At 41.1% G+C, this 19,010-nt stretch overlaps 1 protein-coding gene across 1 annotated transcript in view; it reads left to right on the plus strand.

Moving 5' to 3' along the window:
- Window positions 1–36: 36 nt before the first annotated feature.
- Window positions 37–19,010, plus strand: part of slc5a2 (solute carrier family 5 member 2) — a gene marked incomplete at its 3' end in the record, with an annotated part of 50,795 nt that continues 31,821 nt past the window's right edge. Inside the window, exons 1-4 of the mRNA XM_080429461.1 lie at window positions 37–75; window positions 2,932–3,003; window positions 4,047–4,151; window positions 5,037–5,096. Coding sequence (XP_080285587.1) covers window positions 52–75; window positions 2,932–3,003; window positions 4,047–4,151; window positions 5,037–5,096 — 261 coding nt within the window. The 5' untranslated portion in view covers window positions 37–51. The remainder of the gene's footprint in view (window positions 76–2,931; window positions 3,004–4,046; window positions 4,152–5,036; window positions 5,097–19,010) is intronic.

Here is a 19,010-nt window from a genome sequence, read left to right on the forward strand (position 1 = left end):
GTGACCATCAACAACCCTGCAGATATCTCTGTCATTGTGGGGTACTTCCTCATGGTCATCGCGGTTGGCATCTGGGTGAGTGTGTGTGTGAGCTTGTTTTCAAATGGCCGAAATGTATAGGGCTGAAGTGGTTAATGTATGTTTTGTAGTGATAATCAAAATCCACAAAGTAACTCAAGTTTTCAAATAATTGTAGTGGAGTAAAAGTACAATATTTGGATCCGAGATGTAGCGGAGTAGAAGTAAAAGTAGGCTATTGGAAATTGGAAATACTCAAGTAAAGTACAAATACCTCAACATTGTATCTTAAGGGCGGCCATAGCTGAGTGGTTAGTGAGCCCGCCTAGGGAGCCAGAGGCCCTGGTTGCCCCAGGTACGATTCCAGGCCACGCCAGCATATGTGTCGATGAAATTTGTCCCTGAGCAAGACTCTTAACCCCTAATTGCTCACAGGCCCTCATTGGAAACAAGCCCACAAGGACTTTCATGAACGTCCTGTTAAAAGGAATTATCCTTATCCTAAGTATAGTACTTAGTTACTTTACACCACTGGTGTTTGTGAGTGTTTGTTCTAGTCAGAATCAGAATCAGTTTTATTGTCACATCACAGGTTTACAAGGTAAAAAAGTGGGTGAAATTCGTTTTTGTACATCGTTCCCATCGCAACGTTAATTTCCATAGAAGGAAGAGGGGGGGGGGGGGGGGGCAAGTGGGAAGGAGATCAAAACAAGAGAGCAACAGAAGGCCAGACAAGTTATCTACATATTTACAAAGTACCTGAGATAATAAAAACTAAGGTGCCTGAGCATAGCAGCAATGTATGTATACTGTGCATGTTATACTTATACTGTGCATGATATACATATGGACGTTAAGGTGCGTAGAGAAAAAAGAGCACAATAAAAAGACAAAGTCAGTGCGTTATACATGGGATTAAGGTGCAAAAGGTCAGTGCGTGTCCACCTAGGGTGGACTGACCCTAGTATAATCCGCAAGTAGCTCCATGAGGGAGTGCAACAAAAAAGTCATTTGTACCTGGTGTAGTCCACAGGTGTGTCCGAGGGGGAGCTAAGTCCAAGTCATTGTCCCTGGTATAATCCACAGGTGTGTTCAGGAAGAGCCAGAAAAGTTTTTGCACCGCCTGCTGTCAGGCTGCTGAACAAGGCTTATGCCTCATTCAGCATCCTGACAGCAGCCGGATTAAAACTACACCAGTACCTGGTGGTGGAACTCTTGATACTGCGGTAGAGCCCCTTGCCCGGTCGCGGTCGTTGTAGGGGTTTGAACAGTCTGTGACTTGGGTGGTGCTTGTCCTTGATGATGCGCTTGGCTTTGACCACGCACCGCTTTTTGTACAGTTCCTGGAGCGCTGGGAGCTCGATTCCCATTATCCGCTCTGCCGATCGCACTACTCGCTGTAGGCTGATCTTTTCTCGGGCAGTGCAGTTCCCGTACCAGGCCGTGATACAGCCTGTTAGGATGCCTTCAACAGAACTGTTGTAATACAGCCTGAGGATGCGATGTCCGACTCCGAGCTTCTTCAGGCGGCGGAGCCAGTACAGTCGCTGCTGAGCCTTTTTCCTCACGTGTGTGGTGTGCGTCTCCCATTTGAGGTCCTCCTCGATGTGTACTCCGAGGAACTTGAACTCGCTGACCCTTTCCACTGCAGCACCGTTGATGAGGATGGGCGCATGGTCTCTCCGCGGCCTCCTGAAGTCCACGATCAGTTCTTTGGTCTTGTCGACGTTAAGAGAGAGGTTGTTCTCCCGGCACCAGCGTGCCAGTGAGTTGATCTCCTCTCTATAGTCAGACTCGTCGTTGTTGACGATTCGGCCTATCACTGTCGTGTCGTCCGCGTACTTTATGATGGTGTTGGAGACATGTGTGGCTATGCAGTCATACGTGTACAGGGAGTAGAGGAGAGGGCTCAGCACGCATCCCTGGGGTGCTCCGGTGTTGAGGGTCAGGGGGTCGATGTGATGCTGCCCATTCTCACCACCTGAGTGCTCTGCTTTTTCAGTGGTTGGTAGTTGGTACACCAATTTGCTGAAATAAAACGGTGGCATTCAATATAATATTGTCGCTGTCAGGCAGAAACCTCTTATCTCCATGTTTTAACTTTTTTTAATGTTTTTTTCGTAAATTATTGCCCTACTTGATCATACTACAGTCTCATACAAAAGTATCAAAAGTAGCAGATCTACAAGCTCGAAACGCGAGCTTGTAGATCTGCTACTTTTGCTATTTTTGAATGTGAATCCTGAAAAGTAACAGTTTTGGACATACGAGGTTTCCACCCGACAGAGACGATATGCATTATATGTAGGCTATGTATGGATTTAGCAGAAGTTGAATAGCATAATACTTGATAACCATATGAATTGCATATTGCAAGTTTCCAACGCGTTGCAACTGTAGATCTGTTATTTTTGGTGAAGAGATTTGGTGTGGGGGGGGGGGGGGAAGGAGGGGACCGAGTATAGACCCCAGTGGTGTAAAGTAAGTACATTTACTCAAAAATGAAACCTGAAAACTTTAGTTACTAGTTACTTTGCAGATATAAATTATTACATTATAAAACATACATTAACCACTTTAGCCCTATTTTATACCTAGGCTATTTGAAAATAGCCGATCTACAAGCTGTTGTGAGCTTGTAGATCTGCTATTTTCAAACATTTCAGTACTTGTACTTTTGGTACTTTAAGTGCATTTTGATACCAATACTTTTGTTCTTTTACTCAAGTACATTTTGAATTCCGGACTTTTACTTGTAACAGAGTACTTCTACATTTGAGTACTTTTCCCACCACTGATAGACCCATGGGGGAACCCCCCCCCCCCCCCCCCCCCCCCCCCGCCCAGTCAATGAAGTGCAGTGTATAGGGTTAAATGTTTAAGCTCAAATTGTCCTTTTTCTATGTGTTTCAGTCCATGTTCCGTACCAATCGTGGAACAGTTGGAGGCTACTTCCTGGCTGGTCGTACCATGACCTGGTGGCCTGTAAGTGCAGACAATTAATTGATTACTGGATCTGGAACTGGGGTTTAATATCATTGATATTTTTAAAACCCAATTTTTATAACATTTCTTAAACTTTCATGAAATCGCCCATAGTAAAAAATAGCAGAATAAGGAGTTCACAATTAAAAGTGATGCGATGGGTTTGCGAGATTGTTTTCCACTATTTTCTTTATTTTGGCAATAGAGGGCCAAAGCCAGAGGCTATGGCTATTAGGGGGTCCTTGGCATGGAAAGGTTTGAATACCCCTGACTTCATTGACAAACCTCATGTATTGAGCTTTACAATCCCCATTCAATCCGGGAACGCATCTGTGTCATTTTAGATTTCTTTGAGCTATTCAAAAATAGCAGATATACAAGCTCATAACGCGGCACAGAGTGCCACGCTATGAGCATGTAGATCTGCTATTTGTTTGTAAAATCGTGAAAATATGTGCAAATCTTTGAATATATATGTATTTTTAAGCGAACATTTGTAACTCAAATCTTTGTTTCTGGGGGATTCTACAAATGTCTGGTAAAACAGTTTTTTGAAAAATCTTATGTTGCTAATATCCAATATCCAATATATACCAATATCAGTGGTTCCCAAACTTTTTCCATGTCAAGTACCCCCAAAATGATATGTATTTGGCCGCGGACCCCCATATCAAAATATGTTGTTCCAGGGACCTCACAGAAGCAAAGATTTGAGTTTAAAATGTATATAATTCTGTTTTTAAAAAATATATACATTCAATGATTTGCAAAAATGTTCACGATTTGTAAAAAAAAAAAAAAAAAGCAGATATACAAGCTCATAGCGCGGCACTCAGTCCACGCTATGAGCTTGTAGATCTGCTACTTTTGAATAGCCCCAAAGGAATCTTAAATGACAGAGATGTGTCCTCGGATTGAATGGGTTAAAGAATGGATAGCTTCATGTTTTCCACTCTGTTCCTGTCCTGACCTGTAGACTACCTGGCTAAATTCTGCATGCAGTGGGTTCACTGTTTTCCTAACCAGCCATCTGTTTTTCTCAGGTTGGTGCGTCTCTGTTTGCCAGTAACATTGGCAGTGGTCACTTTGTGGGCCTGGCTGGCACAGGGGCAGCCAGTGGTATCGCAGTGGGAGGGTTTGAGTGGAATGTAAGTACAACTCTAGTCTCCATGATTGTTTAATTTAGTTTTTTGTTGTTATTTGTTTTGTAGTATATTTCCTTACCTTTGATTGTTATTCAAATGTTAAAAGCAAAATAAGTTTACACCTACACCTTTTTGATCTGTGTCAAATTAAGGCATTGTATTCATTTGCTTTTGATGACCAAAATAAAACTACTACTACTACTACTGCCAGTGGTTTTCAAAGTGGGGTCCCCCAGGGGTCCTTGAAAGCGTTCCAGTGGGTCCCAGCAAAATGCCGTATTTTATTTTTCAGCTATTTGAAAATAGACGATCCACAAACTGACAACAAATTGCGATGCGTTGTCAGCTTGTGGATCGGCTATTTTCTAACAGCGTTGACTAATCTTCTCTTATGGGGCTCCTGGCACAACATCTTGTCAGATAGGGGTCTGCAGCCAAACACATCAATTTTGGGGTCTTTGGCAAAAATATATTTGAAAACCACATGCATACTTACAGCCATGTTGCAGATCATTAATACATGAATAATTTTAATTATATAATTTTATACAGTAAGTTTATATCATTGCATCCCTTGCTGAAAAAAAAAAAAAAAGTTAAATAAAGCTGACAAGTTTCAAAACGAAAAAGGCATTTCTCATTTGGAGGAATCATATCGAAAATGAAAGTTCTATGTACAGTACAGTAGTCTAAATTGGTACATACATTTTTGGGATGCCTAAATGTCACAGAGATTAAAATGAAGTTGAAAGGAGCGCAAATAGCAGACTATTACTGTTGGTGTGATATTGGTACTGTATTGCACTGGCTATATCGTCATCCAACTTAATATGCTATTTTGGTGGATCTCTGATGATTTATGCCTTTCTGTTTTTTCTCACTCGTCAGGCTTTGTTCATTGTGCTGCTCCTGGGTTGGTTGTTTGTACCTGTTTACCTCACAGCTGGGGTAAGTAGTTATCTCCATATGTCTATGGTTGTCTCTGATCTCCATATGTCTCTTATCTCCATATGTCTATGGTTATCTCTGATCTCCAGAGGTGGGGACTTGGACTCGAGACTCGACTTGAACTTGAGTCCCGATTTTGATGACTTTAGACTTGCTTGGTCAAATCAAAAATAGACTTGGACTTGAATGTCAAAGACTTGACTTGACTTGAACGCCAAAGACTTGAGACTTGACTTGAAAATTATTTTCACTTAATACCTTACAGCAAGCCGAAATAGTGTCAAATCAACTATTAATGTTTTTAGTCAGGAATCCCGGCCGTCAGTGACACCTGTCATAATGTAGTAGTGCCTGTGCTACACGTGTTGCCGTCGCTGCTGGAAGCCAGGTTGAATAAAATGTCGACTCCAGCAGCTATATCGGGTTTTTTTATTTTTAGACAGTTCAATGTAACAGACAATATCGTTCGGTTTTAAAGATTACTAGGTGGAAGACAAGACAAGAAAAGCAGTATGCAAATCATCATATAAAGCATTATGTAAATCACAGATGGAATTGCAACTACTTCGAACGTCAATCGATATTTGCAGAAGGTGCACAAAGAGATCCAGATATAAGTGACCTAATGGTCTACAATACAAGTGGGAGGGAGAACATTATTGTAACTGGAGAGAGAGAGAACAAGACCTATACTTCGCATTAACATTACTGCGTCTGCGTCCTAAGTGCAAACTATAACAAGACGGAGGGGGAGAGCGAGAAAGATAGAGAGAACGAGAGACCAAATACATCAACATTGCTGTAATCATAGCGTGAGGGGGTGAGGGGGCAGATAGATACCTATAATCAAGGGGTCATCGCCATGCTGGCTTGTAGTGGACATTTTTGTCAAAATTATATTTTTGCCATGGACATACAAAATGAGTAGACAAGCTATAAAGAATACATCACATGGATGCACCTGGGACGTATCATCAGTGTTGTAGCCTGGGGTCATAGGGTGTTTCGGGTCTCGCAACATACACCCTCGCCCAGGTGACCCAGCCGGGGTTGATCAAGCCCCAACTTACGTCCCAGGTAGCTACCCACGGTCAGTCCTATAGGGAAAGACAGGGCCAATCAGTCCGCTTCTCCAGAACTACTCTGCCGGAACTCGGGGTAGGCTCTGGCACGTGGAGGGACTAGGCTCTGTGGGTGGCCTCCTGGCAGGGCTCCTCCTTCGTCTCACCAGGTCCGGGACCTGAGCGCTGTACCAGATCCTCTGCACCATCCCGATCCAAACATTTCCTTCTGGCGTGATGGTTCCTTGGGCCGATACCACTAGATTGGGCCGTCTAATGGTATTAGCTCCACTTGCGGTTTGCTTGAATGGCCCTCCTAAAGGCCTCACCGTGGGTTTGTTGGGCTTCTTCCTCACGGAAGACACAGGCTGGGGCGCCAACCCATACTGCTCCCGGTATGCCGTCTACATTCCGGCTGTCACCCGTCTCTCCGTTGCATGGTCACCAAACTATTCCTGGTTGTCACGTAGTCTAATTCCTATGAGCCACTATAAATAGAGTCACTAACTATAAAGAATACATCACATGGATGCACTGGGGACGTATCATCAGTGTTGTAGCCTGGGGTCATAGGGTGTTTCAAGTAGCTATCCCTAAATGACCATTACAGGTCTGTAACTAAGAGTTATGGGGGTCCCTGAACTTTCCTCTTCTACCCCAGGTTTGAACGTAGTTTCCAGTGCAAGTGCTGAAATTTGACCAAATTTGTGATAATAGAGCCTGCCTGCTTGATCAGGGGATGCATTGCATTTACTGTTCTTTTGGCTCAGCACCAAGGTGCGCCTAGGTGTGCGACCCCACATTCTGGAGATATCTGCGATTTTCCCCGAAAAATGCTTATCTACAAGCTCAGCATTTAATAGGTCATATTTTAATGTCATCATGACTAAATATAGCCTACATTTTGCAAACATTCCAGTTCTGATTAGACCACGTTACATTTGTGCAGTGCAACAACAGCCTTAAAATATCGTTTGAGCATTTTAAATATCCGTTAAGATGGGGGTAGGACACTGCTCTAGAGGCGCATCATGTGGCTCTTAGGCCCTCTCCCGTGGCTCCCAGTTGCTTGGGCAAAGAAGTATGCAAAGGAAAGAGGTTTTCTTTCGTTTTTTTTTATCTGATTTCAATCATAATTTATTATTGCAATAGGCATAACATTATTCATACATTCTCCTATTGTAAAGTAAAAAGTGTCGCCCATACACCAGATAAATATAAGAAACTATTAATGCTTGGTTTGTTTGCTTTCACCGCCGACGTTGCTGGCTTACAGGTATACTTGATCTGCAAACAATAAAAAAAGTTATATCGACACACCAAAAAAAGCACACAAAATAACATTTTTAATAATCTTTTGGGCCAAAAGTGGCTCCTTTGATAATAAAGGTTGCTAGAAGATTTTAGAAGACATTTTGTAGAATCGGAACATCAGGTCTTAATGGGTTAACGTGGTTACACTGATTACACAGATTTTGATGCTATTAAGCAGTTTTGCTGGGGGACCCCCCTGGCCCCTCAAACTCCAGCTGTGAAATCAATGAACACTACAGTTCACAAAGAGTGACAATCTAACTCCAACTTTATTGTCACGTATCACAAGTTTACAGGTGTGAAAGAGTGGATGATTTTTTTTGTTTGTTTACTGTAGCAGTTTCAAATACAGTCATGAGAATAGAGATAAATTAACGAAGGAAACAAAGTCATATGACATGATACAAGGTTCACGGTTCACGGTTCAAGCTTGTATTTTTTTGTTACATCTTTTGCACAGGTACTAAATCTTATTTTTGTTCGGCTTCCTTCAGTAAATGTAGCAGCATAAGTAATACGAAAGGCGAAGAGAGCAAAACAAGAGCAAAGAGAGTCAGTAGTTTTATACTAATGGGGTAATAAAAATAGATCAGCGCGTATACAATGTTCGTACCGTATAAGCTTTGCATATTATATACATCAGACATCAGCATTTATTTCCCACAATACACAGTACAGTTACACATAAACACAGTTACACATAAACACAGTTACACATAAACAACTTCACAGCACCTTCTATATGCAACATTTTAAGTAGTAGTCATGGTTACGTATTAAGGAGGTGCAGAAAAAAGTCACTTCATGTGAGTGAACAATGTCACATATGGGCTCAAAATGAGACACAATATAATAATCTCTGGTTCAGGTAGAGACAACACTTAGCAGCAGATACAGTATAAAAAAAGTCACCATGATCGTCACGGCGTATGTCTATAAAACTGTTACTTTTCAGGAAATGGAAAAACAATAACTTGTATTCCAATGGTTCCAATGTATATATTTAGTCACAAGCTCTTGTTAATACTTTTCATTGGTTCAATATTTATAAAAACCCACAGACACACATAACTACATTCACAGAATTCTAGCTGTAATGCATGTAGCTACCGTATGTCATTTAGACTATTTTGACAATTTTTGTGTGACACTGTAGCATGACAAAGCATGATTCATTTACGAACAAAACTAAACTATGGAGAAACAAGGTTTCTGCCCGTCAGCGACGACATATAGAATTACATTATCAACTCGGGGTCATGGTGGCGCAGTCGGTAGCGCTGTCGCCTCACAGCTAGAAGGTCCTGGATTCGATTCCTGCCGGGGACGCTGTGGGCGCTGGGGGCGTGTCCCCTCCTCCGTGTCATCAGTGCCCATACCCTAGGTGGGGTTGGTGAAAGGGCCTTTCTGTGTGGAGTTTGCATGTTCTCCCCGTGTCCCCTAGGGTAGGTACCCTCACAAAAACATGCATTAATCCTGGTCTCTATACTGCCTCCCTCTGATGGAGGGGAAAGGAACTGGTTGAATTACGTGTTCCTTCCACGCACTACGTAACTCCCCCTGTCAGGTGATAAGAAGCGGCTTGCTAGCTCCTCATGCATTGAAGGAGGCATGAGCTCAGTTCTGGGCTCTCCCTAGGCTTTCAGAGGGAGAGTAGTGCTCAGGATTACATAGGCAATTGGCACTGGGTGAAAAAATGGGTTACAAAATCGTGGGATAAAAAATATTTAAAAAAATATTAAAAAATAAAGAAACAAGTTTGTTAAGAGAATAACTAGTTAAAAGGCAACACACACACACACACACACACACACACACACACACACACACACACACACACACACACACACACAAAAACACACACACACACACACACACACACACACACACACACACAAAATCACACACACACACACACACACACACACACACACACACACACACACACACACACACACCATCGAGGAAATCAAGGCACAACAGAATAAGTCAGTCATCTCCACAAACATTCAGGGAGAGCCACTGTCGGAACAGAACACCATCTGCTCTCCCCATTTAAAAGCTATTTTGTAGCTACAGGATCTTGAGATCTACTGTAGTATGGCAGCATGACATACAGGACCACAATGGAAACAAGACCTTTTTGTGTTATCCTTTTAGCATCATTGTATAATCGTGCCACTGCACTATTTGCAAACTGTTAATAAAGTATTAAATAAAAAATCAAAAGCAAGCAGCCTATGTGATCCTGTACGGCTACTTGTAAAATAAAAGGAAATTTGTTATCTTGAAACCTTGGCTGTCGTCTGTCTTGCAACTGAGCCTGGCTCAACGAGTAAATTGGGAAGAAAAAGGGGCAAAAAAGATATACTATCTTTCTGTCAGTTACAACGCTGTCTCACAATTCTCTATCAGAACCCTTTCTCTTCTCAGTCGAATCTCCCTCATATGCTCAGGTAATTGATCCTCCCTGTGACGGCAGGGAGAGAGCAGTGAGTGCCTAAACTCTGTGATGCGATAGAGCAGGACGGCTGCGTTGACCAACGGAGATACCGGGGTCAGAAATACCAGCACGAGATGGTTGAGTTGTTCGTTAATTGTACGCGGTGACACCCTTGCAATAGCCCACCAAAATATGGACAGCATCTGCACAAAGACCATGAGGAGGTAGAAACCCACCGTAGTCATAGCTGTACAATAGCTCTGTCGTAGCTCCTGGGCCACCTTGTACGCAGCCTGAAACATCAGCAAAAAGCAGGTGACGATGACAACGACCGTTACAATTGTGATGAGGGTAGGCGGTCCGTAAAACTGCATCATGTCTATAGACGTCAGCTCTGTGTACCTCAAAAATGTCAACGGGTCACATAACAGTGGGCTTGTTGTCGTGGTACCACTTCCGACCGATGAGAACTCCGTAATTAATATTTATAAGCACGACTACACCCCAAATCACCCCCAAAGCACGACGAACGTGACCTGATGGCACGAGCCTGAGGTAGCGGAGCCCGTGGCAAATGAAAATATAGCGCTCTACCGCCATTAAGGCCAAAGTCATCTGGGTCGCTAACAGAAAACTGCCCATTGTGCCCACATAACTTACACACCAGTTACTTAATGTTGCTGTTCTTCCCTGCAGCGTGTTGGGCAGCAGATACGCACATGGAGTGATGGCTACCAAAATATTGCACACTGCTAGGTTGTTCAGGATGGTGTAGTGAGGTTTACTGGGATATCTGTGTCTCACTGTTGTCAGATACAGGAGGTAGCCATTCATTGCTAGAGATAAAGTTACAAAATAAAAATAAAAGGTAAAATATACTGCCACACAGACTTCACTCCGTGAGAAAAGTTCCCAGAAGCGTTCCTGCCAGACATCCATAGCTTTGTCACCGCTTCTTGCACGCTTTCTATTCCTGGAAAGTGAGCCTGCTATAATGGAAGCCAATGTTCTCTTAATAAAAATCTAAATTAAAAAATTGTGGAGAAAAAACTCAAAACAAAACCTGCCTAACGATGATGTCACTGGTACGTAGGTGGGTTTCTGAAGAGTCCACAGCCCTCCTAAGAGACACAAACCCAGTAGAATGAAATGGCACCATATTAGTATAATGAGCATTAGTGAGGATCAATTTCATGAAGATGAGTTGAAAATGGGTGAAGTTGTCCTTAAAGTAAAGGTATCAATAACACAATGTAGAAATAGCCTACTCTGTTACAAGCAAAAGTCTGGTGTTCAGAATTTACTTGAGTAAAAGTAAAGTATTGGCATAAATTATACTTAAAGTACCAAAAGTAAAAGTACTTTCCTTTCACAAGTTTTGAAAATGTATTTTCAAATTAGCCGAAGTGTGTAAGTAGAAGTAAAATAAGAATTCAAATGTACATGCTTTTTAATATCAATGCATTGCTTCTATTAGCTTTCTATTAGCTTCTATTACCCATCGATGATGTCACTGGTAGGCAGGTTTCTGAACTGGCCACAGCCCTCCTCTAAGACACAGACTGAGCAGACAAAAATGGTACCATAATATTATAATGAGCATTAGTGAGGACCAATTATATGAAGATATGTTGAACATGGGTGAAGTGGTCCTTTAACTGAAATAAAAATGTAAACTTGTGTGTTTACAAAACTAAGTAACTAAAATCATAGAGAAAATGACTCTTAGTCTTTGTCCAAAATCTTACTGGACTAAACACAGAAGCAGTGTTCATTTTGACATTAAACTTTGATGTAGTTTCAGTCACAGTCTTTTGATAAATTCCATTTAGTTTTAGTCATATTTTAGTCATCTTTAATGTTTTAGTTTTAGTCTAGTTTTAGTCGACTAAATATAAGAGTTAAGTCGCCTTATTTATACTTAGCTGTGTGCCGAAAATAGTCGATCTACAAGCTCACAACATGTGGCAGTCGCAGACGGCAATTTTTGAAGCATGAAATGAGTTAGTTCTACTGGATCTCTTCTCCACTAGTCCCTCCCTAACATTTTAGTCTAGTTTTTATTTGTTGATGAAATATATTTAGTCATTATAAAACAAAGGAAAAGGAAGCGCTGCCTGGGTTCAATCACAGTGGCTCAAAACAGGTGCTCTTCAGTGGAACAGGTATAGGAATAGAAGCAAAGGAAACCAAAGTGCTGCTTGTGGTGAGGCAGAGGAAAAAATACTGAGGCACTCGTCTTCAGGTGAAAAGATATATTGATTTATTTTAGTAAACTGCACAGAAGCACCCGGGAGGAAGTGGACTAAGAAAGTGACCAAATCTCTTCATCAAAAAATTCACCGCTCTACTGTACAAGCTCACAATGAGTCGCAATCCGCTATTTTTGGCAAGTAGTAAAAAAAAGAAAAAAATTGAAAAACAAACTATACTAAACTAAAATGGAAACTAGATAAAAATGCAAATAAAAGTAATGGAAAAAATGCAAAACTATAATAACCCTGATAAGTAGCCTATACTCACGGTTGATGCTGTTGATTCTCACACAATGACGAGTGGACAGAGCTGAAGCGCCCTGATGCTGGGAAGAGAGAGCAGTCTTTTATACTCCTTTCTTGGGGGTGCATGTGTCACTGCTGGTGGGTATGGGAGGGAATTATGCTTTGCAAAGAAACTTGACAACATCACAGGAGGAGAACCTATATTGACTCAAGAGCATGCACATGCCCACTCATGTACGTTGTCGTACAATTCTGGATCAATCAGTAATCGATGAGGCACATCGGAGTTGAGACAATATTCAAGGTGGTGGTGATGCTTTATGTACATGATATCATGGGCAGTGGTGGAAAGTAAGTACATTTACTCAAGTACTGCACTTAAGTACAATGTTGAGGGATTTGTACTTTACTTGAGTATTTCCAATTTCCAATACTTTTACTTCTACTCCACTATATCTCAGAGGCAATTTTGTACTTTTACTCCACTACAATTGTTTGAAATCTTATTAGTCACAAATCTTATTAGTCACTAGTTACTTTTTAGATTTTGATTATTACAAAACATACATTAACCACCTCAACCCTATATACATTTTTGGTACTTTAAGTACATTTTGATACCAATACTTTTGTACTTTTACTCAAGTATATTTAACTGATCATGGGTGCAATATGACTCTTGTCAGTGGTACGGTAGTTTTGCCAACAGCACAGGGCAGAGATCATAGCCGCCTGAAGGACAAACTGAACCATAACAAGATAGGCTGTACCAAAACATTTGCTATTAGGCCGAGACATCTAGGCTCTTACAAGCTGACAAATATCATAATGTATTGTAGAAGTATTATAAGTGATGCTAGCTACAATATAAAGATTGTAAAGATATATCAGCCATATCATTTCTTCCTCAACGTGCTTGCGCGGTCGCCGAATGAAATAACCTCTTAAATATGTAGGCCTATTAATTGATCAATATTTATAGATTTTTATCTTCGTTAGGGAATTTCTATACTATGCAGTGATATGCAAGATTCATATTGTACATGGTGTGTATGTATTTGAGTAAACACATACACATAATAGTTTGTTGGACAATAAGACTACAGACTAAAGTAGCTAGATTGCGTCATCACCGTCTGCTTGAAATGCTAGCGGGTACGTGTATGCTACTGTATTTTAACATCAGTCATAATAGGCCTACTTGGAGAGCCAAATATCAATCAATCAAATCACTGTGCTAGATTAAGAATGATGAGACATCCTCCTCAGACCTAGGTCACACAGATCTAGTCTTACACGCACGCACGCACGCACGCGCGCACGCACGCACGCACGCGCGCGCGCACACGCACACGCACACGCGCACACACACACACACACCCCCACACCCACACCCACACCCACCCCCACCCACACACACACAAATTGTGTCTACCTGCCGTCATGGACGCAATTTTATTCAAAAGATAATAATAGACACTCGCACACAGCAGGGCTATACGGCATCCATGCCTTTTGATAGGATTTTATTAGGATCATTTCTGTGCCAGTCCTGTAGTGCACAGGCTTTGATTTTGATTTAAGGAAAGGTTTTGGCTTCTGTTTTGATCATCCGGCTGATGAGAGCACAAAGCTCTTACAGTATGATATGGATGAAGATGGAGAAGATGGAAGATTGACAATTATTATTATTTAATTATTTCTTTAGTGTATAGACAACATCCACTCAAGACCCAGAAATGGTTACAAATGGATGGGTTGTGATGGATGAACTGCAACTCATCTGTTGTGCTCTTTTATGTTGACGCCTACAGAAGTGTTAGCCTGGGATCCAGCCTGCTTCGCTACGTTCGGCGGACTTTTTTTTTTCTCTTCGCTTCTCAAGAGAGAAAATAAAGTCCGCCGAACGTAGCGAAGCAGGCTGGATACCAGGCTACAGAAGTGTAACAATGTAGCATTTTGTCATGATACCCAGGCAGCTACATGGTGAAAAAAGAAATGGCTGAACCACTTGAAAGCTACATTATTCTTAAAGTAGTGAATAGAGTAGTAGTTGAAGCATACATGTGTGGCTGTTTTGTTTGTACTATGAAAAGGTCTACTTTTACTTTTGATACTTGTACGTTTACTTTTGATACTGAAGGGATATTTCACTTTCAAACATGTTTGTGTCAGGAACCCAGGTGTTTTTGGACCCAAACATGGCAACCAGAGGTCATCAACATGTCCGTACACGGACAACCATTTCCGCGGCAAGACATGACATGTCTATGTCCGGGGCACATTTTTTATTTTGAAAAAAAAAAATCAAAATATGCCTATATTTTCTTCATTATAATGTAAAGACATAAAAAATGTGTTTGAATAACTTTGGTGACTCGTAAAGTAACATGTTACATGCTCATTAATATGTGCAGGAGATTCGTAATATTGAACATGGTGCCTGTACAGAATTGCATCAGGTGAAGACAACAAGACAGCTAGAAGAAATGATAATAGCTGCCTCAATTCTGTGAAAATAGCTAAATGTGCTTTCAATCCTTTGTTGGAGAAAATGGTCCAGTAAAAGCGCAAAAACAGAAGTCATGTCATCTGTTCAGAAGGAGCTATTTGCTTACAAGTCAAAGGAGGGCAGAACTGGACAAGTAAAGCTGATTGGCATTGGTTGAGAGGCAGTGTCCTCTAATGAAAATAACAACTATAATGAACACATGCCAGGGGCTTTCTAATGCTGGCAGGTAGCTACTGCCAGCATTCTGACAAATGTTTCAAGAACGACAGAATATTTATCTCCAGTATTAGTCCATGAGCCAGAGCCCCAAAATTGAGCAATGATTATCGAAAGAGTGGGCAAAACCAAACCTATATTAAATTGTTCATAGGGTCAATACGAGTAAATAAATATATGATAACCTTTCCACAGGAGCAGCTTTTTCATGGTTATCACACATTTTGTTATTTTCCCACAGGTGAAAAAATGCCAAAATTTAAAAAAGAGTTATCATAATGAAACTTCCTGAGTTGATTACTTACATGAAGACAATGATTTATCGTATTACAAGTTTTCTGAAATTGTATATTTAAATATGCAAATTAGGCATTAGGAAAATATGCCCAAATTTGCATAACTTTCCAGAATCAACATTGGAACATTGGACAAAGCCAGAGTCAACATTCTTATTTCATTTTGTTAAGATGTTGGAGTCAAAGGTTTTTAACGAGGGAATATTCAATATCTGGCTCAATTTTGAGGCTCTGGCTCATGGACTAAATGCGTAATTTGCATATTTAAATATACAATTTCAGAAAACTTTTAATACAATAAATCATTGTCTTCATGTAAGTAATCAACTCAGGAAGTTTCATTATGATAACTATTTTTTTAATTTTGTAATTTTTTCACCTGTCATGTACGTATGGGGAAAATAACAAAATGTGTGATAACCATGAAAAAGCTGCTCCTGTGGAGAGGTTATCATATATTTATTTACTCGTATTGACCCTATGAACAATTTAATATAGGTTTGGTTTTGCCCACTCTTTCGATAATGAAATCTTGTCTGGCTCATGGACTATATGTTCGATCCCCTGATGGTTGCTAATCACAGAGAAAATCACTGTGCTTCCGTGAAAAAAAAAAAATCATCGTGACCTCCCGTTCTCTTGTTATAGAGGCTATGCGCATGACATCATCGTACCCGGACGTTATGAGGGAACACCTACTGAGTGGCAAAATAACAACTTTCTGGCCTTGACAGCCCATACATCTAAACAGAAAAGTCCTATCTGATTGTATTAAACCACGTTAAACTCAACAACATGGCAGCTGTGCGAAAAGCTTCAATTATCCTCTTTCTATCTGCAAAGTTTTTGTTTCATCAAAATCCACCGTTGACATGTTATGAGTTACTTTCTGTCAATAAATTCCGTGCAGGTGATTATTTTTCTAAGTGTCAGAGTTTGGAAGCGCTCGTTTTCAATAACGCAACGTCCTGCTGCCTCCTGCATTGTGTGCAATTTAGAAACAGGTGGTACGCAGGACCGCTGAGTGATTTCCAACGAGCGCTTCCAAACTCCAATGCTCCATACTGCTCAATGTTTTGCCACTCAGTCTAGATGGGGGGGGGCGTGTCCCGGAGGAAAAGTGACGCATGTGCATACTCTCTATACCCAGTTGAAAATAGCATGTTTTGCCAAAAATACATAGTAAAAAAAACAAGTACACAGGAGCCGAGATACAGGATTTTAAAGTAATAAGTTAACCAGGAAGTGAATGGAGCAGTAAATCTTCGGATTACGTTATCTTTTTTTCTTCTTCTTCTTTTTTTTTAAGACGAATATAATCGTCTTTGGCGGTTAACGAGTGGATTTTAAAAGACAAATATACTCGTCTTTGGCAGTTAAAGAGAAGCTTCAATCAACTGCTAGAACATGTAGAGTTTGTATTAGGAAAGATGGTGGTAAAAGTGAAACAAGCCAATTAATCAATCAATAAAATACATACATAAGGACATAAATAAATACATACCTTCCATAGGATCGCGATAGCATGACTGCAAGTCATGCATCCAGTAGTCTCAACATCGCCGTCCTCCATTACCAAAACCCATGCGTTGTGCCAGGAATTATATGCACACTGGCTCGGTTCCACATTTGCCTTCAAGAACACAAAACTTTCGTGTTTATGCATGAGCACACAACCGATTTTGTTGCTGTGTAGATAATCGAAAGCTGCTGCAGGTTTCAGATTTTGCATTGCTTCACCATCCACCGCAACCGACTCCAAAATGTATTTCAGGATTTTCTCGCATACTACGTCGGGCCATTTCAACATATTGTTCCCAGGTCTGTATTGTAGACGGGTGTGGGATTGACAACCCGTCCTTTAAACGCTGGGAATGTTCCCAATTCATCAGTTCAGTCAGTTGAGTCTAACCTCGCGTCACCAAGCTTTCTGTGGAAAGTTTCCACAGAACAAAAAGCCCACAATGCAGGTGACAGGTCTTCTTCTTCTTTTTGGTGGTTTATGGCGGTTGGCATCCGTGAACGTTGTGTTAACGCCATTACTGATATGTGTAATGCAAGTACACCGGAAACCCATTGATATGTTTCACACTCGGATCGGATACGGCACTCTTCACCCCCCACCCCCCCTACCCCCAACGTTAGACAAGGAAGCCTACCGGAAGCGGTGGGCAACGCCGCAAATAAGGTGAATACAGCCTAAATGTACAACTCAGAAGCTGGCCCCTTGGTCTGCAGCATGCAGCATTGATGGCATCTTAGATGAAACGCTCATCTCTGGGGAAGATGACCTTCCTCGTCCAGCTCCTCCTGAGGCTCAGGGATGAAGGTCATCGCACCCTCGTCTTCGCACACTTCCGGAAGGTGCTGGACATTCCTTGTCAACAGGGAATTCAAGGTGGGCACTTCTTGACTTTTTTTGGTAGATGCTTAGCTGGGCGGTATGGACAAAATACAATGTCACGATATGTTTGACCAAATACCTCCATCGTTGTTGTGTTGTGGTGGTAATATCCCAATTTTTTCTTTTTTCAAAAATTGCAAAAACTGAAGATATACAAGCTCACAGCGTGTTGTGATCTTGTAGAATTTGACAGTATTTTGGGGCGTATAAGTGAAGTGATTAAAACCAGGAAAAGACGACACTTGCGTATATTTCACATTATCTAGAATCCCATAAATGATGTCTAGTCTCAAAAATCCCATATGATATTGAGTCTTGTATCATGATATTGATACTGTATTGCCCAGCCCTAATTAGATACTTTTTATGTTTTTTAGATAACAGATGACAAGTGTGTTAGATATTTTGTTAGCATTAGTCTATAGTATTTGATCACAGACGTATTGTTTGCTGACATTTGATCAATCAACGTGATCAATGGCACATGATTACATTTGTCAAATGAGCTGTGTCATTGTGCCATATTGTAGGGCAGAACACAGCATAACACATCAGTGAGAAGAATACTATGAATTAATGCTAGGTTTGATGTCTGCTGGCTATCCTACTTACGTTTTAGCATATGTTGTTGCCACTTCAGTGGTTCTCAAACATTTGCATGTCGAGGACCCCCAAATTGATATGTATTTGGCTGCGGGCCCCCATTTGGAAGATTATGTTTTGTTTGTTTAAACAAAACATAGAGGATGATTGTAGATGGGGAGATGGCAGATTATTCTACAAGATGTTAAAACTATAATCTAAATAGTCATTGTTACCATTGTTATACATTCTCTAAATCAATGGTTCTCAAACTCCCTTAACTTTGACAGTATACAAATGGAACCAAGTGGACCCGTTAATTTCAGGTCCAGTTGTACACGAAAGTCCCTGGAATCCACTTGAGAACCACTGCCTATAAATTATAACTGTGAAATTAAACTGCATTTTGCTGGGGTCGCCCTACCCCACTTTTTCTGGATGTCATCATTAACAAGATGTCCGAGAGGGAGCGGCTCATCCAGAAGTTCCAGAAAGACGGACGCTACACCATCTTCCTGCTGACCACCCAGGTGGGTGGCGTCAGCATCACCCTGACCGCTGCAACCGTGTGGTTGATTTACGACC

The sequence above is a fragment of the Gymnoscopelus braueri genome, assembly GCF_963280865.1.
Source record: "Gymnoscopelus braueri genome assembly, chromosome: 5".
NCBI lineage: Eukaryota > Metazoa > Chordata > Actinopteri > Myctophiformes > Myctophidae > Gymnoscopelus > Gymnoscopelus braueri.